Below are 25,286 nucleotides of genomic sequence, written 5' to 3'. Positions count from 1 at the left end.
TGATAAAGCATAGCAGCACGGCCCGTAAAATGAAAAAATAGAACATGTTCGATTTTTTTAACGGCACGGTCATCTTCCCGTGAGAAAACGGGAAGGTACCCGTGACTAACAGAAGTCTATGGGCCCGTTATTGCGGGTCGTAATTACGACCCACAATAACGGGTGTTTTTTCGGTCGTGTGGATGAGGCCTAAGTCGATCTTATTCCCCGTTTCTGGGATATTGCGCCAAACAGAGTCTACCTGTACCCTTGCACGTAGTTTCCCCAATTTACTTACCTTGGGATTAAAATTGCTCTTGATTTATCAAGATATGGTGAGCTTAACCTTGACCATTTGGTTGTTGCTACTGAAAAACGGCTAAACACTTGGAACAACCAACCCGTATCACTATATGGTAGGATTAATGTATTTAAAATGGTGTACCTCCCTAAATTTCTATATTTATTTCATGCATGTCCTATTGTATTGTCTAGAATTTTTTTTTTAAAAGGCTTGACCGTGTTTCACAGTCTTTTTACTGGCAGTGTAAAATTCCCAGGTTTGGTCTTGGTCTACTACAGGCTCCTAAACACATGGGGGGAATGGCGGCACCTAACCTTTATCTGTATTACCTGGCATCTCAAGTGGTGATTGCACGGTGGTGGATAGATATCGATTTGAGTAATGCAGCCACTGCACTTGCAGGGGCACTTATTACGTCTTATGAAAGTCTTACAAATTTACTTTAAAGATTCAAATCACGGGATAGTGTACCTCTCCGGCTTCAGACGGTGGCTGTAGCATGGAAGGCAGCTCAGGCTATGATAAAGGTCACAACGGTCCTAGAACTCAGATATTGAATAATCCTTGGTTGCCCCATTTTGAATCTTTGCCGGGGGCGGGAATGTGGGCAAGGGCTGGCGTAAAGTTCCTGGGTCAATTGTCTGCAGAAGACTCTGGCGTTCTATCCTTTTCCGAACTTTGAGATAGATTTGAGCTGTCGCAGAAGGTCTTTTTCCACTATCTCCAGTTACGTCATGCTTGGTTTGCCCAATTTGGTTCTGTGTCACCTCAGGATTCTCTAGACTGGAGGATCTTCTGGGGGCCCCGGCCCTTTCAAAGGTCCTTGCTCAAATATACGCATTATTGCTGTCCTTTGGCCAACGACCTTTTGATAAAGCCTTTACTCGGTGGAAGGGGGATATGCCTGATCTAGAAGAGGAGTGGAGGGAGGTAGAACGGTCATTTTTTACTTCGGTTACTAGTGCGAGAGATTTTCTGATACAATCTCGGCTTCTGCATCGGATTTACTCTACACCAGTTAAGACTCCAGAGGATTGGGATGCTGTCTTTGGATAGCGGTTTTAGATGCCAGTCGGAAGTAGGTACATATATACACTGTGTATGGCTGTGTCCCAGGATTGCCCTCTTTTGGTCTGAGGTAGTAGAATTTCTTCATACCCACTTTGATTTTCCGAGGCTCCTTGCCCCTCAGGTGTGCCTTTTGTGTATCATAAATGTTGTCGTACAGAATTACAATGAAAAAAAAAGTTTTTCCGTTTTGTTCTATTCTGCGCTAGAAAAATTGTGATTATGGCGTGGAAGGCCACGGAGGGTCCTAGTTTAGCTCACTGGAAGCAAATGGTGAATAAATGTGTACCGATGTTTTGTAAGTTGTATTTAAACAGAAATTGTCCTGATAAATTTGATAAGATCTGGTCCAGATGGTTGGAGTCATCCGAATCTGCGGTTTAAAAGGTGGGGGGGGGAAGGAATTCTGATTGGACTGGGGGGGGGGGGTGAATGTTGTTTTCTTGTGAGGCATTGCAAGGGCACACTTCACTATTCCTAATTCATTGGGGAGGTATGTTCTATATGTGCTACATCTCTTCTGAAAATATTCTTGCTTTATAGTGCCTACCAGATGCCATGTCATTTGTCTTGTTTCTATTGTTTTATTTACTGTACTAGTTTGTTCTGTAACAAATTGTAAAAGTTTTGGAAAAATAAAGCCTTTTTAAAAAAAAATGAAAAATAGTATCGTTGTCTCCCTGTGTCAGCTGATCATAGATCCTTGTGAAAGGACCAAACGAGTGCCGATCAATAAATGGTCTCGTTGATCAGCGCTCGTTTACACGGCCCAGGATAGGCCCTGTAAGAGGACTTTTACTTATATCGAGGTGTTACCTGTCATTGTAATCCTGCATGTGACGATAATGAGATGACTGCTGAGAAGTGATCTCTATAGAACAGGAAAGGTCAGTCTATTGTGAGGCTCAGAGGCCAGAGTAAAAATTGCAAGATTTTAGGATTATGATAATGACCAAAACCATAAAAAAAAAAAATCTAAGAAGATATGCAATAGGTCATTTTCTGATGACATATTTCCTTTAAAGGCCATGTACACCTTTGAGTGCATTTTTTTTTAATGAATAGTTTAGTCAGTTTGTTTAATGTAACTTTGCAAATTGGTTTAATTAAAAAAGTTTTACTTTTGGAGATACAGCTGTTCTGTATTCTCTATACAGAGCAGCTGTATCGCTCGTTTTACACTGGCGGGTTCAGTGTCGGATCCGCAGGATCCACCTGTAAACGATCACATCTAAGTTCATAACTTGCAGGATCCACCTGTAAACGATCACATCTAAGTTCATAACTTACATGTAATCAATTACAGGTGGATCCTGCGCGTCAGGGCCAGCAAATTGACTACAGCTTACGCCACAAATTGACAATTATAGCGCAAATCTACGCCGGCAATTTGACTTTCTGGCACACAGACCGCCAGAGAGGCGCCTAATTTATTATAAAGCGTAAGCCTTTTAAAAAATGTGGCTCATCTTACTCCAGCGCTCTTTAGATTAAGACTGGCGTACGGAAGTGTTAAAAGTTACTCAACTTATGTCGACTTTAAAGGGGTTGTTCCTATTGAATGACAGCAAGCAGAGGTCTTGAAAATCGTGAGCAGTTGAAACAGAAAGTATACTGAACATTTGTAGAACATTTCACTATACAATGAAGAACCTGTACTCGCTTAAACCATAATACCACTTGAACTGTAAAAACTTAAAGCAAACATGTCAATACGATACATACCTAGCCCTCGAGCTGCAATGTCCGTGGCAAAAAGAACAGCTGCCTTTTTTCTTACAAAATCATTATAGGTTTCCATTCTCTTCATTTGCTGCTGTTTGCCATGCAGAGCGAGTATGGGGATACCAGGCCGCAACCTACAGAAAGCTCGGAACAGGTACTGCACCTAATAGACCAAAGAAATTACTGTCAGGTTTAGAAAGAGGAAATTCCTACAGGATGGAGGTCTGGTACTCAATAGCTGGACCAGAGGGGTAACTTAAAGGAACCGGTCACCAGCATTTCACCTATTAAACCAGCAATACCTGGTGGTAGTGGGTGAAAAATCATTTCTATATAACCTGTAATTGTCTTCTTAGTCGGCTCTGTAGCTTTAGTATTCAGTGTTTTAGTGTTCCCACACCGTATGCTAATGAGCAGAAAAGAGTCAAATCTTCGTTCCTCAAGTCTTTCTGAGTTTACCCTGCCTCCTTACTTTTGATTGACAGCTCCTCGCCTTCCCCCAGCACACAAAATCCTGCGCTTGTGCATTTATGTCCTCTTCTGGTGTGTGCGCACAACGGGACACCGGATTATTATGATAAAAGGCGCAAAATGTTTGCAGATCGTTATTTACTGTCGGAGGAGGAGTTTAGGAGAAGAGATAACGGCAATGAACTTTTGATAGCAGCGGCCAGCGAGGGACGAGTAAAGTTCAATTGGTGAAATGCTGGTGACAGGTTCCCTTTAAGGGTATGTTCGCACGGCAACGTCAATTACGCCTGAAATAACGGAGCTATTTTCAGGCGAAAACAGCTCCTGAATTTCAGACGTAACTGCTCGTACTCGCGATTTTCGCAGCATCCATTACGGACGTAATTGGAGCGGTTTTTCAATGGAGTCAATGAAAAACGGCTCCAATTTAGTCCCAAGAAGTGACAGGCACTTCTTTGACGCGGGCGTCTTTTTACACGCTGTCTTGACAGCGGCGCGTAAAAAAAAAGCCCATCTGCACAGAACACCGTAAGACCCATTGAATTCAATGGGCAGATGTTTGCAGCCGGTTTGGAGCCATATCATCGGGTGTAATTTGAGGTGTAAAACGCCCGAATTACGTCCGTAAATAGGGTGTGTGTGAACATACCCTAAAGGTTTTTTTTTTTTTATACTGATGCCCTATCCACAGGATAGGTTATCCGTATACGATCGGTGGGGGTCCGACACCCGAATTCCGCACCGGTTGGCTGCCTCCAGCATCGGGAATTATACAGTGTTCGCAGCTGGAAGTAGACATCCAAAAGACCCAAAAGATAAATGGCATTTCTACTAAGGTTGTTAGTGCAGTACTTCTGATGTCAGGAGTCTTTATAGTGGCAGGAAAAATTACCAATATAAAAAGTGACGCAGAAATTCAGAATCTAATTTAATATAAAAGGAAATAAATACTTGGAGGTTACGTTATAAATGTATTTCATCCCTTAGGATAGGATTAGTACCGCTGCTCCTTCTCTGCTGTAGGACCCGAGGTACAGAATAAGACCTTACAATACAACTGGGCCCACAAATTAAAGGGAATCTGTCAGTAGTTTTGAGCCCTCAAAACTGCTGACGGTGCTCTATGTGGGAGGGGGAGCGCCCTGTTACTCTGCCCTCCCCCTCCTCTACATAGCACTGCCAGACGTTTTGAGGGATCCTAATATCACCTTGACAAAAAGTCGGAGGGGCTCAGAAAGGGGCAGCCACCTTTTGATTATTTTTAACCAACACAGCGCCACTCCCTTGCATTGGCTGTGTGGCGTATTGCAGTCCAGCCCAATTCACGCAGAATGTTTGCAGTGTACCGCTTATGGTTTATCAAATACAACTCAGGAACAGGCTGTGTAATCTTTTGGAGCAGGTTCTCTAGAATACACCCCTGACTCTTTTTGACCTTACCTCTTTACAACTAGAAAAGAAGACGATGCTTTTCTTCTTCAGATGGCTCCTCACAAACGAGTACAGGAGGTTTATCTTTTGGGAGAGCTCACAGACGACATAGTTCTGCTCCAAAGTTGCAGGGGTGCTGAAAAAAAACAAGCAGCACATGAGACGCATGGACATAGTACACAATTTTACAACTTCTATATAGACATAATATACATTAAGTTATTTTACAAATAAATATTTTGCACTAGTCCTTAGTTACAGCCCAGATTACAGTTCAGAGCTACATTCATAAATAGGTTAGTTGCTATCGGAAACAGTCAGCAAGCCTGTCAACAAACACCGCCTAGCAGCTTATGCAGGTTCTTTATTTTTATTTTTTTCAAATATGCAAATCACCAGAGCAAGTGATGTGTAGACATTGAGCCTGCAAGGAATGCTGGGAGATTTGACATCTGAAGTATTGTGAATGCAGCTTTGGTCTACACACCCTGTGAAGGACAAGATAAATAAGGCAATGTATTTAAAAGTTACAGACGTAGAGTCCTAAATATACACTGCAAAATAGTGTCCAAAGATGAATATTCCCGCTAAGCTGAAGTGTTTACTTGGTATTGAGATAAAAAATAATTTCGTTTATGCCACAATTTACAAGGTCTTCAGAGTAAGGGGATATATTCACATGGAGCAGTGGAGGTGCGTGTTTATTTTGTTTTGTTAGTTTTTCTACCCAAGCGCAAAAATGTTTGCAGATACATTTGTATTGTTTAGAATGTGTTTTTTCGTGGCATTTGTGAACCACTCATTAACTTTGTTGCCGCATTGCGCTTTTACTACGGTCAGGACTGCGCTTTCTGGCCAATCCTTTACATTGATATAAGTGCATGTGACTAGGAAGCGCAGGAATTCCATTGGTTCTGCGGTACCGCACTTATTACTGCTCATCCGTCCATAAGAAACCTGACAAAATGAAGACTTGACGTTGAAACAGCGTTGCAGCCACATGAAGAAAAAAAATGACATGAAAAGACGCACCCAATAAATTAAGTAATGCAGGCAGTTTGAGACACTTTTATTGTACTCAACCGCACCGTGTGAATATACCCAGACTGTGGGGAAAAATAATGTGGTCTGCATTACCCTAATACCATGATGGAATTGTACTTTTATATTACCGAGCTACTACTTCTATAAATAATAATAATAGTAATAATAACAGTACTAATTCCTGAGGCAACTGGCGACCACCAATTCTCTACAATCGACTACAAAGCCATCAGTTTTGAAAAGTAAGCTGCTCTTGGCGACCACAACTGTGCAAATGTACGAATTCCCAAGGTTCCTAAACTGGAGACTGTTCGGGTATGTTCAAACAGGTCGGATCCAACCTAGAACTCGCAGGGAATTCCGGAAACAAAGAACGGCGCCAAATTGTGGTTCCGATTTTCATCCGGAATCACCTCTCTGGAAAACAGAGGTGAAAAAAAGTCAATACTTACCCACCCTGGTGTTACCATAGCAAACCGACCCTCTATTTTTCATGCAGCCCGGCCGCCTGTGGTGACCGCTGCAGCCCATGTGACCGTTGCAGCGTGTGATGGGCCGCAGCAGTCACATGGGATAAAATGTCATCCCAGGAGGCCGGCAACACATCAAACAACCAGGAAGAAGAGAAGCCATCGATATAACAGCCAGGGGTGAGTATAGACTTTATTTAATTCTATTTAAGCAAAAAAATTGATTTTATATAGATATTGTCTGATTTTTGCAGCAAAATCGCAGTGTTTCAGCCACATTTGCTATTTGTTGCAGATTTTACCTCCTTACCTTGAATTTAATGGGGAAAACCCGCTACAAAAGCGCAATGTTTTCGCACCCCAGGTCACTTTATGAATATTTTTTTTATTTTTTTTTTACGCAGCGTGTGGTTGAGATTAGTTCTCATTCGCGGAATTTCCACACAGAATTTCTAAAAGTTTCCACTGAGTGTGTACACGGTCTTAGGAGAGTAATGAAAGGGATAAACCAGTAATGCCATAAAAATGAGGGGTATAACATGCACTATAGGATTCTTTTCACACACTTTTTGGGCCCACCACTCTGCTAATAGTAGAATGCCCTAAATGAACCAGGACGTATAGCGCAATCTTTGAGGCACACAAGTGGATTACACAGACATGATGGATGACGGATTACACAGACGACACCTCCACGGATGGACAGGAAAGAAGCCAAAGTAGAGAGAAGATGCAGGATGAGAATGGCTGATATCCTCTGTGTTATAAAAAGTAATAAGAACGCTCATGACAAAGTCTTCATCAGCATCTACCTGGTGACTTTTTATTTTTGGGTGAAAATATTCTTAAAAAGTTATATTTCCCATCTGTAACTTATTTAACATTCTATGGAGACTGCAGCGGCCATGTATCAGAAGCCCCCCTCCCATCCCCCGATAGCGGAGAGTCCCAGAGTTGGATCACCTGTGCATATGCCAAAAATCTTTAAGATGCGAATATCCCTTTAAAAAGGTATAAAAAATTATTACATTTAACTGTACGGTATCACGAAACTCCAAGGAAGCAATTCAGGGACCTACAAGGAATGCTGGGACTTCTAGTTCCAGAAGGGCAAGGATGAAAACTCTTTGGCACACAATATTCCTCTTTTTCCAGCCGGGATCTAGAAGCAGCGTGATGAACACAGTGGTTTCTGCTCAGTGCTTGGTAATTGCTAGTTGGAGGGCATAATTGCTCATTTTAATTAATCACCGCAGTATTTAATTTATTAGGAGCCCTGCAAAATTGTCAATTAAGAGAACGCGCAGAGTGCTTCATCTCAAGCTGTGTAAGACAAGATAACGGCGGCAGAAGGGAGCGGTCGGTCAGCGGCACTCTATTCCTTAAAAGTTAAAATATGACCGCATTAATGAAAGTGTCACATAATACAAACCCCATAAATCATGCCAGCGGCACACTGCCAGCTGCTAAATTAAGCCCAATGAAGAAAATCAAACTAGTCCAGGCCCAACACTAAGCCCATTGCCACACGGAGCGTTATACAGGCGAATTCTGCACCCGAATCACGGACACAAGTTCCGGCCTGTATGTGGGTCTAATTAACCAACCCAACAGGTCCCTATGATGCGGTTTATTCGGGTCCTTCGCAGTAACAAGTCCGAGTCTCATTACGCTTAAATTAAATTGGCCTAAATCTAATGTACAACATTGAGCCAGAGTCCGACACTTTCTCATCTCGCTCTCCAGACTCCACCTCAGTTACAAAGTCGACTACGAAGATCTACTCAATCCGTACATATCATGTACCTGTCACATACGTATGTTTGTGGTGGGGTTGGGTCATATTTTAGGGCCAGTTTTGTTTGTTTAAAAAAAAAAAAAAAAAGGGACGTGGCAAAACTGCGCCCAAAACAATATGCAAAGCACAATAAAATCATACACTGCATATTTTTTCTCTATAGATTTTTAAGAGATTATATATATATATATATATCTCTATTGATCGGTGAGGTATTGCTGTCTGGACCACCATTTACACCGTGAAGTTAAAACTCACAAGTTTTTCAGTGTCGCTTCGTTCTTGAGGACTACAAAATTTGAAACACAAATTGTAAATGTAACTTACGCAGCATCTCATTGAAATGGTTCAGGAATTTATTTATTTTAAAAGGTGTTGTCTTTTAAGAGGAACCCCTGTCCATACTCCTGGTTAGAGAATATGGATGTCATAGAGGTGGGTACCCCACTTGGTAAGAGCGGCCACTGTCCATGTGATACAATGTCAGCCATTCATTTGAATACTATACAGTGGAGGTTGCAGTGAAAATATATGGCCGGTCATCCGTATGGGAGCTAGCGCTGTAAAATTACACTATATACTGAAGACGGAAGCAAAGGATGAAGAGCAGGAAGTTCTGCCTCCTACTGCAACAGTAAGGCCCCATGCACGCGACCGTAAAAATCGTCCGTAATTGCGTACCATAATTGACCACGGACACCTTCCCGTGTATATGCGGGAAGGTGTCCAGGCCGTAGAAATGTATAGAAAATTATGGAACATGTCCGTTCTTTTGCTTTTTACGGGCCGTGCGTCCATACTTTGTATGGGAGCTCGGGTCGAAAATGCGAGTGGCTGGCCGTGCCTGTAAATCGGCGCGCCCGTGTGCATGAAGCTTAAGAGCAGCCATACCGTTCAAGTAATCAAGTAATATAGGAATACTATTATTTTGAACCGTCCTTAACCCTTTCATGACCCAGGGTCATTGATGCCCGTGTCCAGGTCAAATTTTCCATTTTTGAAATGCACTTCCTTAAACGATAATATCTTTGGAACCGCTTTGAATATCACAACTATTTTTATTTTGGTTTTTTTACAAGACTTATAAAGCTTTCATTTTCTAGATTAGTTTAATTAATTCAGTGTTAATTTTTATTATGAGCAGACAAAATCACCAAAAAATTAGATAGAAAAAAAAAATTACAAAAAGTGTTTTTCCATCCATCCATACAAACACTGTAGAGCTCTGTAACAATCTTCTCTCTCAGTCACCCTGGATCGCTGTGAAGGGAGAGAGAAGAGGGCTACACACACCTACACACCCACACACACACACACACACACGACCATGAAAAAAACATGGCAGTCAACGACTAATCAACGGTCAGTTTTTCATGGCTGTTTTGCATCAATGCGTCTCAAAATTTGAATCAATTTCTCGCCCGTCTGACCGTTTTTAAATGGATGAATTTTATTTGTTAGGGTTTTTTGTCCCAACCTCCTGAAAACACCACAGTGCCCATGTAGATAGTGACCCAATAGATAGTGCCAGTGTCCACATAGATAGTTCCTACTGTAAATAGTGCCACAGTACCCAGTGCCACAGTTCTCCCTGCAGATAATGCCACAGTACCCATGTAGATCGCACCACACCCCCTGTAAATAGCGCCAGTACCCATGTAGATCGCACTACACCCCCTGTAAATAGAGCCACCTCCCCTGTATTTAGCAACAGCCCCGCTGTATTTAGCAACAGCCCCGCTGTATTTAGCAACAGCCCCGCTGTATTTAGCAACAGCCCCGCTGTATTTAGCAACAGCCCCGCTGTATTTAGCAACAGCCCCGCTGTATTTAGCAACAGCCCCGCTGTATTTAGCAACAGCCCCGCTGTATTTAGCAACAGCCCCGCTGTATTTAGCAACAGCCCCGCTGTATTTAGCAACAGCCCCGCTGTATTTAGCAACAGCCCCGCTGTATTTAGCAACAGCCCCGCTGTATTAAGCAATAGCCCCGCTGCAGATAGCAAACCCCCCCCCCCCCCCCCCCCCTGTAAATAGCACCACTGTAGCTCCCTGTAGTAGCGGAATCGCTCTGGCCGAAGATTCCGCTCCTACAGGAAGCCCCTGATGTCTGTCCATATATGGACAGTGACGTCAGGGGTTAACTCAAAGCAGAATCCCCTGCCAGAGCGGGGATTCCACTCCAGCAGTAGTCCCTGACGTCACTGTCCACATATGGATAGTGACACCAGGGGCTTCTCCATTAGCGGAATCCCCGGCCAGGGATTCCGCTCCTAGAGAGAGACACCAACGTCACTGTCCAAACAGACATTGACGTCAGGGGCTCTGTCTAAAAGCGGAATTCACGGCCAGTGCGATCTGACACTGGGGATTCCTCTGCTACCGTCAGTTCAGGTGGCGCTATTTACAGTGGGGATGGAAAGACGGCGGGGTCTCCCTCTAGGAGGGGAATCCTCGGCCAGAGCGCTGGCCAGGGATTCAGATACTGGAGTGAGGTTAGGTGGCGCTATCTAAAGAGGGTTTGCGGGGGTTGTGGATGGCACTATCTACAGTTTGTATATTCCGGGGTTCTCAAAGCCCCGGCAGACACGAGAGTGTAGTGCTGCTCACACTGAAGCAGCACTGCACTCAAACCTCTTCCAGGCTGCCGACATCTATGCACGTGCTAACTGCATGTGGCATCGGCAGTTAGACCGTATATAGCCGTATGGCAGTCATGAAGGGGTTAAAGAGGCTGTGTCACCAGTTTATAAGTGCCCCATCTCCTACCTAATCTGATAGTCGCTGTAATGTAGATATATATATATATACATACATACATACATACACACACACACTTATTTTTTACGAAGTTATGACTATTTTTCGTTTAATGCTAATTTATTCTAATTGCCCAACTGGGCGCTTTTTTTACTTTTGAGCAACTGGGCGTTGTAAAGAGAAGTGTATGACGCTGACCAATCAGCGTCATACACTTCTCTTCATTGATCATCAGCTGTACTCACAGCACAGCGCGATCTCGCGAGATCACGCTGCGCTGTCACTTACTCCCACATTAACTTTACCGGAGTGTCGGGAGAATGAAAAGACATCGCCTTCTGGCGATGGTACCAGTTTAGTTCTGAAGTGGCTTTGAGCGCCTTCTATATTAGAAACCCACATAAAACACCCCCTTTTAAAAATTAGACCCCTCAAAAGGTATTCAAAACAGCATTTAGAAAGTTTATTAACCCTTTAGGTGTTTCACAGGAATGTGAAGCAAAGTAGAAATTAAATGTACAAATTTTTTGTCAGAAAATCCTTTTAATTCCATTTTTTTTGCCCAGATTCTGCAGTTTTTAGAAATATCCCACATGTGGCCCATGTGCGGTAATGGACTGAAACACCGGCCTCCGAAGCAAAGGAGCACCTAGAGGATTTTGAGGCCTCCTATTTATTAGGTGCCATGTCCGCTTTGAAGAGGCCTTGTGGTGCCAAAACAGTGGAAACCCCCAAATGTAACCCTATTTGGCAAACTACACCCCTCAAGCAATTTATCGAGGGGTATAGTGAGCATTTAGACCACACAGGTTTTTAATAAACTTTGTGGAATTTGGCTGTGCAATTGAAAATTAAATTTTTCAGATAAAAAAGGTACAAATTATTAATTTTTGCAAGGAATAAAAGGAGAAAAAACACCCCAACATTTGTAAAGCAATTTCTTCCGATTACGACAATATGTGGTCATAAACTGCTGGTTGGACAAACGGCAGAGCTCAGAAAGGCAGAAGCGCTATTTGTCATGTAGATTTTGATGGATTGGTTTCTGGATGCCATGCTGCATTTGCAGAGCTTCTGAGGTACCAGTACAGAGGAAACCCCTAAAAGTGACCCCATTTTGGAGACAAGACCCCTTGAGAAATTCATTGTAGTTTTCATGGGGTGCATGCGACTTTTTGATCAGTTTTTATTCTATTTTTTATGTAGGGAATAAAAAACAGCAATTACACTATTGTATTTTAATCTTTTTGTTTACACCGTTCACTACAAACAACATTCACGTTATTCTGTGTGGCGATATTAATAATAGAGGACGGATTAGGGAAAAATGGGCATTTGTACTTTTATTACTTTAAAACTTTTATTTTTACACAACTTTTTTTTTACTTTTTTATTTTGTCCCACTAGGGTACTTGAAGGCAGGAGGCCCTGATCGCAATTCTAATACACTGCACTACATGCATAGTGCAGAGTATTAGAGCCGTCAGCTATTCGCTGAGCACAAGCACACTAGGCTTCCGTAGATGGCATAGCCGGGGGCCATTGTTAGACCTCTGGTTGCCATAGCAACCATCGACACCTGCTATCACATAGCGGAATGTCGATGATGGTTGAACACCTAAGAAGCCGCAATCTCTATTGAACGCGGCTTCTATGGGGTTAATCAGCAGGGAGATCGGTCCCCACTGAAGGAGCTGCGGCAACTGCTGTATGAGACAGCAGTTGTCACAGCTCCTGTATGTGCCGGGAAGACGGCCGAAATGGCTGATCCTCCTGTGACGTACCATTAGGTCATGGAGCGCGAACGATGCACTTCCCATGACCTAATAGTACATCAAGGAGCGGGAAGGGGTTAATATCATAAGCTAGACCCGACTGTCCAAATATATTCAGACCCCTATATTAATATCAGACCCCAGACTTAGGGCTGGGCAATTATGACCTAAATCAAAATCATGATTAGTTGAACACGTAACCTTGATTACGATTATTGCACGATTGTTTAGGCCACACCCCTTTTGCATGCCACGTGCCCTATTTGCATACTACGCCATTGAATTAATATTTATCCCATGAGCCTGCTGTGCACTACTGTATATAATATAACCCCTTACGGTCCCCTGCCCTAACATTGGATTCAACTGTATCTGCGTCCTGAAGATAGATACAGTTTTAAATAATTGATAACAGAAATTCGCAAGGTGATGTTGATTAATTGCGCTGAATTTAGATTAATTGCCCAGCCCTACCCAGACAAGAACCCTGACTTAATTCAGACCCCAATTCTCGTTGCTATGGACAGCAAGGCCAGTTTTTCTGTTAGACAGTGTTGATGAATGCGGTCCAAATCCAAAACGTGTAAACTAACTTTGCAATAGTACACAACAGGCCAAACAAACGAAAGAACATTAAAGGGGTTTTCCCACAATTAACATTTACCCGTAGGATAGGTGATAAATGTATGGTCGATTGGGGCCCCACCACTGGTACCCCCACCGAACACCAGAATGGGAGTCTCGACCCACGTTCCTCCTAACAGCACAATCCCAGTGAGTAGCATTTTGGATGGAGCGGCTGTCACATGTGTGCTGCCACTCCATTCAATATCTATGGGGTCGACGGAAACATCCGAACGTAGCGGCTGTCTCCAAATAGGAATCATTCGGAAGGGCTGGAATTCCAATATAGAAGCACAACAGACATGGATGTAGATGCTGTCAGCTCAAATCTAACAGGCTGGAGTCACTCTTCATTCAGATTGCACCGTTTATGAGGCCAGGATCATACGCATGCAGTTTTTGGTGTGGCAGCCTATCATAGACCACCACAATTATGTGTTGTCCATATGGGTTAGGCTCTGTTCACATGTGCGCCGTGACTTCTGTTTATAACAGAAGCTATGACGCAGTGCCGGATCAGTTGCATGACACCAGCCGTGTCCAACACCATTGACTTACAACGCGGTCCGTCAGATCCTGCCATGGTGTCTTGTTTTGACGGGTAGAATAGTGCTGCATCCACATGTAAACATAGCCTAACACGTCATTACACCAGTGAGTAAAAAGAGAAGTGGCAGACTAGAATTATTGCTTTTGCATTTAGGTGAGGGCTGCACTGCGATTTTGGTCCCATGACATGAAGATTGCAATGCAACATGGCAAGTAATAATTGTAAATGAAGTCGCGTTACGACAGGCGACCGCAACAAGACAGTCGCATAGAATCCAACCCTGCTGGATTTCTGGCCGCAGATAGACTTTACTGTAAGTCACGTGTTAATTCTAGTCAATGAACGCTCGTTTGGCCAATAATTGGCCCGTGTAAAAGGGCTTTTAGGATCAGTGCCCCTTTAAGCAGTGGATTTCAAACAAACAACTCAACTAGACAAGGGGTATCTGTGACGTGTTATATGCGGACAGTCCGCAGATTTTTAATTCCGGTATAACAAACATATCTAAAAGGTATTCACTTGACTGTTGCACTATTTTCCATATAGACTATAAGAGAGAACTATCTTGCATGCTCTGTCAGGAACTAGGACACTCAAGATCAATAAGGGGCCCAACAGTTGGACATCCATTGATTAGATAGTTATAGCAAATATACAATCCATATGCAATAAAAGTTTCTTGGGGGGGGGACCCTTTAAATTGTAACTAAACTTTCAAAAAAACTTCTGACACGTCATACATATTCTCGGAAAGAAATAGAATTTGTATCGAGCCCATGCACGGCTCTATCGGATTTCCGAGAAAAGCCGATCAGAAACGAAGCGGCTCAGCGCTCACCCGAGCACTTCTGCAGCTTCGTTTTAGCAATCAGTTGTGGTCGCCGTGCTCGGACCCCCACCATACAGAACTTCTGACATGTTACAAAGTTTTTCAAAAATGTAGTTACCCTTTAAGTTTACATTGGCAGCAAGTAGCTCAAAGAAACTTACCTAAACTTTGCGTTCTCATGTACCCACACATACTCTGGGTCTTTCAGGCTCAGACGAGCAAGATCTTTTACAGATTTTGTCTGGGTTGCAGAAAAGAGCATAGTCTGCCTCTTCGCTGGCAGATTCTCAATAATTGCATTCATTGTATCAGCAAAGCCCATATCCAGTATCCGGTCAGCTTCATCCAGGACTGCAATAAGAGCAGTGGAGAATGTCAAATTCATGCAGCAATTTATACAGCTAGCCGAATTGGAATGTTAATTTCCTAAAGCGTACCTAACTTTTCAGGTGACTTTACATTATGACCGGTCATATTTGTGTACATGAGGAATAATACTACTTCTGGCCATTATATGACCTGTATGTGGTATTATTTATCAGTTTTCCCCAGCAGCATGGAGGGGATTATACAGCAGTAATGAGCAGTGTAGATGAGAATCCAGCACTGGGGTGAAATAAAACACCAGGAAGCTGCAGCACGTCTGTGTGTCTCTTTCTAACACTCTGCTCCTCCTTCCCGCTCTATAGAGTTGTATGGGCAGTGTGTCTGTCTCCTCTCTATCTAATGTCTCCTCCTGCTGCCCCCCTCTCTGTAGACTTCTATCGGCAGGCAGTAAAGAAACACACCCCCACTTCCTGTAGTCCATCTCCTCTGCTGTGTTATCAGGACTTTGCTTGAAACCAGAGGGTGAACAGCAGATTGCAGGAACGGAGACACCTTGTGGCAGTAACTTCACATGGAATTTGCACAGATAAAAATAAATTTTAACAATAAGTAAACCACAAAACTGATCTATAATCAGGTATACTATTAGATCAGAATAAATTTAGTTTCCATTTAAAAGGGATATTTCACAAAGACAACCCTTATTCCATATTACCTAAAATTGGCACCACTACAGCGCCCACTTAGCTTGTCCTCAGGCATTCCCAGGCTTCCAAAGTCAAATTTGCCTAGTAATGCTCAGTTACATCTCCAGCTTTCATACTGGTTGTCACTGAGCTTTCCTAGAACTAGACAAAACTAAGATATGGCTAAATAGAATGTTGAAACACTTAACAGTATAAGACAACTCAAGGATTTAAAGTTAGGGCAATGCTCCCTTATGTCGTTTCACCAAATATGAAACGTGTCCTGTCTGTAACAGGTATTATCACAGGGGTATTACGGTTCACGCAAATAAATTTAATTCGTTATATAATCAAAAGTGACACCATTTTTATTATACTTTCTGTATCAATTCCTTATGGCTTTTAAGACCTCTGCTTGCTGTCATATGTAACCTTGACTGTTTAATTCCAGTGGATAAAAATCTGTCCTGGTCATGTGAGGACACATTTTTATGCCCCGAAAGTAAACCATGAGGTCTAGTATTAAATAACAGCAAGCCGAGAAACTATTCAAAATAATGTTATAACTTTTCATTATACACCAATAGCCTATAAATTGCTAATTCCACCCTGGTTAATACCACGAGCACTGTGCAGGTGATTGATGGTTTGTCTCTGGACATCCAGGAGGTAAACAGTCCAACAACAAGCTGTGTATCTGATTATACAAATAAATGGGCAGACCGTTACTCACTCAACATATGGAGATTACTGGCGTGAAAAAGGGACGTCTCGTCCATATGCTGCAACAGACGTCCAGGGGTGCAGATTAGTATATTAGTGCGATGGATGCGCTCAGATTCTTGTGTCAAGTCCTACAAAGTAATGAAAAAGATACATAAAAGGATGAAAAGAAAGTTTAATTTACAAAAAGTCAGGAACAAAAACTGGCAGGTTTAAGTTATCTAGACTAGTGGTTCTGTACCTGCGGTACCCAAGGTGTAAAAAAATAAATAAAAATAATCTAAAATCTAAGACTTTCCTAGCGCCCAACAATGTTTTATTGCTGGCTAGTAGGGCAATGACGTGCGAGCCGACGCGCTTACAGAGTCACCTCATCTCTTAAAACCCTCTGGCACAAGAAGAGCGCTCCGCTCCCGCCACTGCCTCCTCTTACTTTACAGGTCTGTCCAGGAAACCAGACGGAGAGTTTGATCTGGCGGTCTCATTATTAGGGGCCCAACCAGGGATTTCATTATTAGGGGGTCAGGAGTCCGCAATGTTTACAGGGTCTGGCCCGGGGTCCGCAATGTTTACAGGGTCTGGCCCGGGGTCCGCAATGTTTACAGGGTCTGGCCCGGGGTCCGCAATGTTTACAGGGTCTGGCCCGGGGTCTATACAGGGGGGTTCTGACTTAAGTCTGATGTGTGGTCTCTAATAATTTTAGGGGACTGCTGAAGGCGGTCATATGTATTATTTACGAATTCAAATGCTTTTAGTTGGGGACATGTCCTAAATAAACCATCGGGGCATAAGGAAGAAAAATATTGTGTCCCGCTTTTAACTACCATCTTTTGGTCAGAAATCATGACACCACTGAACACTGCTGAAACTGTCACACCATAGACATGAACAACCCCCGAGGGGCCCTATTGACTTATAATGGGGTCTGTCAGGGTTCCATCGCAGTGTCCATTATTTTGATGGGAATAAGTGCGCTGCATGCTGGGCTATTCTTTCCATCAAATCTGATGGCACATAACACATAACTGATCGCTTTTTTGAGGGATACTCTGTTGCAACTGCTTGTCACTAGGGGGTGCCTGGCTAGATTGAGAAACACTGCTCTAAACTTGAACTACTTCATACAGATACGGTGCATCACAGAATAGACAGCTAATATACTGGTGCATTAGTGACAAAGCAATATTAAGAAGTTACAATATGACAATTCAACCATTTATTCTAGTCTAAATCTATGGAAATGCCCTTTGCCCTTCTACATTTATTTCACCATGTTTTCTCCAATCATATTCATAACCATTAAAAATTGCCCTTGGAATCAGACAGCAGCTCAGCTTTATCCATTAGTCACTATTAGTCATGTGACCTAATAGCTTAACTCTAATTGGGTCACGGTCTTCTTAGCTCCCACTGTTAATGGGAATCCAGTAAAAATCTGAATTTAGCAGAAAACATCACGTAACGCCTGAAGTAAAAAATAAGCAAACTATTTACAAATTTACCAATAAAGAGATCTTAAAGTATAACTAAACTTTCACAAAAAAAAACAAAAACTTTTGACATGTCATCGGTGGCGGTCTTCGTGCTCGGACCCCCACTGATCAAAACTTCTGACATGACATTATGAAATATCAGATATTTTTTCAAAGTTTAGTTACCCTTTAACTGTGGAGTTTAACCCCTTCGCGCTCAGCGATGTACTATTCCGTCGTGCTAAGTGCATCGTAAAAGTATGTTGCGGGAGGAACGGCCATTTCGGCTGTCTTCCCAACACATGCAGGAGCTGTGACAGCTGCTGTCTCGTACCGATCGTTGTGTCCCCGCTGATTAAACCCTTGGAAGCCGCGTTCAATAGCGATCGCAGCTTCTTAGGGGTTAAGATACCATCGTTAGCCCACTACACGATAGCGGCCGGCGATGGTGGCTATGGCAACCGGACACCTAACAATGGCGTCCGGCTATGCCATCTACGGATCCCAAGTCAGGACCCACTATGCTTGCTGTCAGTGAATAGCTGACAGCTCAAATAGACTGCACTACGCATGTAGTGAAGTGTATTAGAATAGCGATCAGGGCCTCCTGCCCTCATGTCCCCTAGTGGGACAAAGTAATAATGTAAAAAAAAGTTGGGTAAAAATAAGAAAATAAAAGTTTTAAAACTAACAAAAGTAAAAATCCCCCTTTTTCCCTTATCAGTCCTTAATTATCTGTGAAAAAAACTGTGGGGTCTAAATGGTCACAACACCCATAAATTAATTTCTTGAGGGGGTGTAGTTTCCAAAATGGGGTCACTTCTGGTGGGTTTCCATTGCTTTGATACCTCTGGGGCTCTGCAAATGCGACATGGCACCCGAAAACCAATCCAGCAAAATCTGGACTCCAAAGAACACACAGCGCTCCTTCCCTTCTGAGGCCTCCCATGGGCCCAAACGGCAGTTTATCACCACAAATGGGGTATTGCCGCACTCAGGACAAATTGGGCAACAAAATGGGGCATTTTGTTCCCTGTGAAAATAAGACATTTTGATTAAAAAAATGATATCTTATTGGAAAAAACTTAATTTTTTTCATTTCACAGCCCAATTCAAATAGGTGCTGTGCAAAAACTGTGCGGTCAAAATGATAACAACAACCATAAATGAATTCCTTGAGGGGTGCAGTTTCCAAAATGGGTTCACTCTTGGGGGATGCCTACTTTTTTGGCACCTCAACACCTCTTCAAACCTGGCATGCTGCCTAAAATATATTCTAATAAAAAAGAGGCCTCAAAATGCACTAGGTGCTTCTTTGCTTCTGGGGCTTGTGTTTTAGTCCACGAGCGTACTAGAGCCACATGAGGGACATTTCTAAAAACTGCAGAATCTGGACAATACATATTTAGTAGTGTTTCTCTGGTAAAACCTTCTGTGTTACAGAAAAAAAATGAAATTTGCAAATTTCACCTCCACTTTAATTCCTGCGAAATGCCTAAAGGGTTAAAAAAAACTTTCTAAATGCTGTTTTGAATACTTTGAGGGGTCTAGTTTTTAAAATGGGGTGTTTTATGGGGGTTTCTAATACATAGGCCCCTCAAAGCCACTTCAGAACTCAAGAGGTACCTTAAAAAAAAGGCTTTTGAAATTTTCTTAAGAATATGAGAAATTGCTGTTTATGTTCTAAGCCTTGTAACGTCCAAGAAAAATAAAATAAATGTTCAAAAAACGATGCCAATCTAAAGTAGACATATGGGAAATGTGAACTAGTAACTATTTTGGTGGTATAACCGTGTGTTTTACAAGCAGATGCATTTAAATTCAGAAAAATTCTATTTTTTCACAATTTTCTCTAAACTTTGCATTTTTTTTACAAATAAACACTGAATATAAAATCGACCAAATTTTACCACGAACATAAAGCCCAATGTCTCACGAGAAAATCTCAGAATTGCTTGGATAGGTTTAAGCATTCCGAAGTGATTACCACATAAAAGTGAAATATGGCAGATTTGAATAATGGGTTCCGAGCCTTAAGGCTAAAACTAGGCTGCGTCCTTAAGGGGTTAATATATTGTGGTTATGATTGCCATTAGCATTGCAGTATTAGGCCCTGTTCAGTTTTTCTACGCAAAAACCGCAGCCAAAAACTATCTAACTTGCCTCCGATTGATTTCCTCTTGCGGGAAAAAAACGCTTGCAGGAAAAAGCGACATGCCCTATCTTGAGGCGTTTTCTGCCTTAAAACCCCCATTGAAATCAATGGGAGACGGAAAAAAAAGGCCCCGAACGGATGCAGTTTCTTTTACGCGTTTTATGGCCAAAAAACGCTCACGTTTTTTCCTTTGTCTTTTGAAGAAAACGCGGCAAAACCACTTAAAAAAAAAAAAACCGGGCCTGATTTTTCCAGGCAGTATTTTCTGCCTGCAAAAACTCTGTGTGAACCGGGCCTTAGTGTTCAAAGAGTATAACAGAGATAAGATAAAAGGGAAAGTGTCACGAAAATTTTTTTTTTATATGTTATTGCTTTTGGTATGTTATTACAATCAATTTTATTTATTTGTGTTTTACTTTTTTCTTTCTTTTACTTCTCTATGGGGGCTGGCATTTTTTTTTCCATCTCTGTATGTGTCGATTAACGACACATACAGAGATGGAATACGGCACATACAGCCCCATAGAGAGTGCGAACGGGAGCCGATCCATTCATTATAGTGTACGCCGTCTGTGTGGGAACGGCGCATGCGTCGCTCCCACACAGACCAAAAGGAAGGTCTTCGGCAGAGCGACATCCGGCGCCATTTTCATGTGGACCGGAAGCCGCGGCCGGACAGTAAGAGGATTACTTCCGGTCGCGGCTTCCGTCCATATGTTCAGAAGCAAGGACTAGGAGCGGAGACAGCGGCAGGAGCAGGTAAGTTATGTTTGTGTATGTGATCTGTGTGTATGTTCATGTTATACTGTCTGATTACCACTGTATCTAATCCTCCTACACTGTGCATTCGCTCAAAAAAATGGCGGCACACAGTGTAGGAGGTTTGAAGATTCAACCCTCTCCTTTCTCCTGGCACTAGCCTGGATAAAGGAGGGGGGATTGTTTGAGCAAACTAGAGCGAGTGTGTCTTCTCCAATTTTGCAGCATAAAGCAATGAGGTTGCTTTGCCAATGCTGCAATTTTGGGAATTGCTCCCTCTAGTGACCAGCACATGGAAAGGTTATAAATTAGAATCTAATTAAAAAAAAATTAGAACAATGTGTACTCATTTATATACTAACTGTTTAAAGGAACAGTGTCATCACAAATTATTTTTTAATATGTTAAAGATGTTAGTGCTTTATTAAAAACGTTTATATTTGTGTGTTTGTGTTTTACTTTTTCTTATTTTTACACTTTTTCTTCCCTATGGGGGCTGCCATTTTTTGTTCCATTTCTGTATGTGTCGATTAACGACACATACAGACATGGAATACGGCAGCCACAGTCCCATAGGGACTGGGAACGGGTCCCGTCCCATCCACTTCTGTGTACGGCGTCTGTGTGGGAACTGCGCATGCGCCGCTCCCACACATGCCAATTTGAAATTGGCGCCGTCCGGCGCCATTTTCCTGTGGACCGGAAGTCGCGGCCGGACAGTAATATTACTACTTCCGGTCGCGGCTTCCGGACTTGTGCACTTGGACCAGCGGCAGCAGACGGAGCGGACGGGCCGGAGGGAGCCGCGGCGGCAGGAGCAGGTAAGAGATTTCAATGTATGTTCGTGTTTGTGTGTGTTTACTACTGTATGCAAACCTACTACACTGTGTGTTAGCTCAAAAAATGGCGACACACAGTGTAGGAGGTTACACCGTTCAAACCCCTCGTTTATCCCGGCACTAGCCAGGATAAAGGAGGGGGGGGATGCTGAGAGCTCACTAGAGCGAGGGCTTTTTACCCAATTTTGCAATGCTGCAATTTTGGGAATAGCTCCATCTAGTGACCAGCAATGGGAAATATTATAAATTAGAATTAATTTATAATATTTCCTGACTCGTGAAAAAAATAAAAAAAATTTGAACAATGTTTAATCACCTACACACTAAATGTTTAATTAAAAAAAAAAAAAAAAAACACACATGTTTTTCTGGCAACACATTCCCTTTAACTAAAAAAAAAAAAAAAAACAACTTCTAGCGACACATTCCCTTTAATGTCCCTCTAGACTGGATTCACATATTAGAGTCTGTCAAACGGCCACAACACCCAAATCACAAAGATTCTACAAAAGCGAACTTAGATCACTATATAACCCTATGATGATCTAAGTTGAGATCAATACAACCGTTCAGGGTTCAGGTCTTATAGCCGTAACAGACACAAAAAAATGTCTATATGAAACTGCCATAATACTGTATGTGTTCTATACAGTACCCAGAGATATTTGAACGTACCTTTCCTCCAATGATGAGCCCTGCAGAGAACTCATGGTTGCGGCCCACCTTCCGGAGGACTTCAAAGGTTTGATAAGCCAGCTCTCTAGTGGGAGAAATGATTAGGACTCCAAGTCCATCATCTGCTGTCCACTGCTGCCGATACAAGCATTCCAGAGCCTGCGGGACAAGATATAAGGTATAAAACACACCAAGCATCCGAACAGGACTTGAGCTAAAATGGTAAATTAGAGCTATTCATTGGCAGACCATGGGCAGGAAACATGGTGACCTATTGGGATTACTCCGAGAGTACTTCTTAAAACGCTCGTCTGGGATTTATTTTTGTTCATTAGTGGCCACTTTATAAGAGGTTTATATTAAAAATTCTGTCCCCTTTATCATCTGCGATGCTGCTCCTGGCTGAGGTCACGTCTCGCCCTGTACATGGCTCCTCCACCTCCCCACATACACTGTACAGAGAGCAGCTGTCTATCACGTGGCTGCTTCATGGAGCAGGGATCCTTAAAAATGTACGAGAAAGGGGGGCGCATTGTATGGGCTGCACCACGGGCACAGAATTCTAAATACAGGGGGAACAATTTTTAATATGGACCAATTAGAGAGCCATTTTATTCCCTAGAACCTGGCCATTTATGGAAAAATAATCCTAAACAACTCCTTAAGGCCAGGATCACATACAAACAGCTCAAAAACTGAGACAAAAACTGCATCAAAACTGTGTGTGTGACCCTGGCCTTAAAAATACCTTAAATAGCCACGTGTGCCAGCAGATTGGCAGATCTTTATTACTTGCAGTGGGATCACTTCTTTACTTTTTGTTTAAGGATTTGTGTTTAAGCAAAACCAAAAAAATATATATATTTTTTTTTTACTAAAACATTTTTTAACAATTTATATATTGGTTTGAAAAGAGTTCCTCCAAAATAAAAAAAAACATATAGACACACCGTCTCCTTTATCTCATTCCGAACTGGCCACAGTGGTAATGTACCGCCCTTATGCACGTCACCAGCGGGGACCGTCATTGGCTGCCACGGTCACTTGTATATGTGATCAATACAGCATTGTAAACAAAGACTAGAAGTGGCCAAGAAAAACTTAAGAACCAGAGCGGCAGGGGTTTTGAAGTGCATATAAATAGTTTTTTATTATTTTAACACAAACCGTTTACTTTTCCCAATTCCATTATTCTGGACGTGGAGGCTGGCAGGAGGCTCATGCCCGCAGGTAATATGACCTACTAAATTACCGCAGCCCCTTAAGGCCTCATGCACACGACCGTAGCCGTGTGCACGGCCGTGATTTTCGGGTCGGCCGGCTGCGGACTGTCAGCCGCAGGCCGCCCGCAAATCGCGGGACATGCACATCGCGGCCATTGTTTTCAATGAGAACCGGGCCGTAATAAGACATGCCCGTTCTTTCTGCGGTCCGGGATCCCGGGCCGTGCACGGACCGCAAAAACTACGGTCGTGTGCACGGCCCCATAGAAAAGAATGGGGCCGCAATTCTCCCGTGGATTTTCGGGAGAATTGCGGCCGCAAAAACACGGTCGTGTGCATGAGGCCTAAGTTATTATCCATGATTCTATAGGACCCCATTAAACTAGCACTGTTTTTCAACGTTCTAACAATAACCTGATTCTTGCCAGCAATCTTGAAGTAAAAGACTGAAGTACATCTTGTAATACGTTCCACTGTGACCACTACAATAATAAAAAGCAGCTAAAGAAAAGCAGTGACTTACAGGAAGAACAAAGGCCAGGGTCTTTCCTGATCCCGTCTTGGCAGCGCCCAGAACATCCTTCCCTTGTAAGGCTACGCCGATGGTCTGCTTCTGTATCTCCGTGGGTAACCGGTACTGAGCTTCCATCAAACCTGCAACCAGATAGAATACCAAGTACACAGTCATTCCAGTGGTTTCCAAGACATCCAAATCAAACTTTTGCAAGTCTCAAATGGGTTTTCTCAGAAAAGGCATTGATGGCAAATCACTAGGATAAGCGATCAATGTCAGATCGGTCTGCAGAACAAAGTGGCAGCGAAACTAGGATTGGGCTGTGCCACTTAGTCTACGCTAAGGTATATCCAGAGACCACATGGTCAATAGCCAATCATGCGGCCTCTGCACACAGGATACAAAGTGTCACAGCACTTTCCTAGGGTCGCAGCGGTCGGACGCCACCAGTCGGTTATTGTTAGCATATCCTAGCAATATGACATCAGTGTTTGCCCTGAGACCCCCTGTAACATGGATTGAAAATTATAGTTGCAGATAACATATAAATATTTATGAAAATAAAAAGCAATATGTAACAGGACAACACTTCCAGGCATGAGTGTTCAGCCTATTTTTTTACATAATCAATAAGCCAATTAAAGTGGTTACTCAGTAACGTAAAATAGATGGTGATTAATATCTGATGAGTGGGGGGTCTGAGTCTCGACAAGCCTGCCGATCAGCTGTTTGGAGGAGCCACGGTGCTGCGACAAGCCCTGCTGCCCGTTCATTACATACACAGTTCTGTACCACGCAACGCAGTCACATTCGCAGCGCAGGGCACAGTATTAGGGTTTCCTCCCATTCTAGTGAATGGACGATGCTGTAATACTTTTCATGTACTCACCTCTCAAAGTCTTTTTCGATAAAGGGAAGTCTGAAAATCGAACTATTTCACTGACGTTGATCTGAAAGAATAACAATAAGTGTTAAAGGGGTTCTCCATTAGTATAACAAACTGTTCTGAAACTACAGGTCTTGTTGTGCCACAGTACTATGTAGGGCGATCACACATCTATCAGCATTGAGAAAGATAACCATCAC

The 25,286-nt window shown here is 42.7% G+C and overlaps 1 protein-coding gene across 2 annotated transcripts in view; it reads right to left on the bottom strand.

Annotated features, from left to right (window-relative positions):
- The window catches only part of DDX10 (DEAD-box helicase 10), a 243,339-nt gene that overhangs the window by 216,105 nt on the left and 1,948 nt on the right, over positions 1-25,286 (bottom strand). For both annotated transcript variants that reach the window (XM_075851596.1, XM_075851597.1), the window contains exons 2-8: positions 25,090-25,150; positions 24,210-24,340; positions 22,464-22,622; positions 16,574-16,694; positions 14,989-15,178; positions 4,988-5,114; positions 3,077-3,239 (exon numbers count right to left, since the gene is read on the bottom strand). In XM_075851596.1, the coding sequence (XP_075707711.1) occupies positions 3,077-3,239; positions 4,988-5,114; positions 14,989-15,178; positions 16,574-16,694; positions 22,464-22,622; positions 24,210-24,340; positions 25,090-25,150 (952 nt within the window). The remainder of the gene's footprint in view (positions 1-3,076; positions 3,240-4,987; positions 5,115-14,988; positions 15,179-16,573; positions 16,695-22,463; positions 22,623-24,209; positions 24,341-25,089; positions 25,151-25,286) is intronic.

This window comes from Rhinoderma darwinii, chromosome 2 (genome assembly GCF_050947455.1).
Source record: "Rhinoderma darwinii isolate aRhiDar2 chromosome 2, aRhiDar2.hap1, whole genome shotgun sequence".
In the NCBI taxonomy this organism is placed as follows: domain Eukaryota; kingdom Metazoa; phylum Chordata; class Amphibia; order Anura; family Rhinodermatidae; genus Rhinoderma; species Rhinoderma darwinii.
The sequence above is the reverse complement of the archived record's forward strand: the minus strand, read 5'-3'. Positions and strand labels throughout refer to the sequence as shown.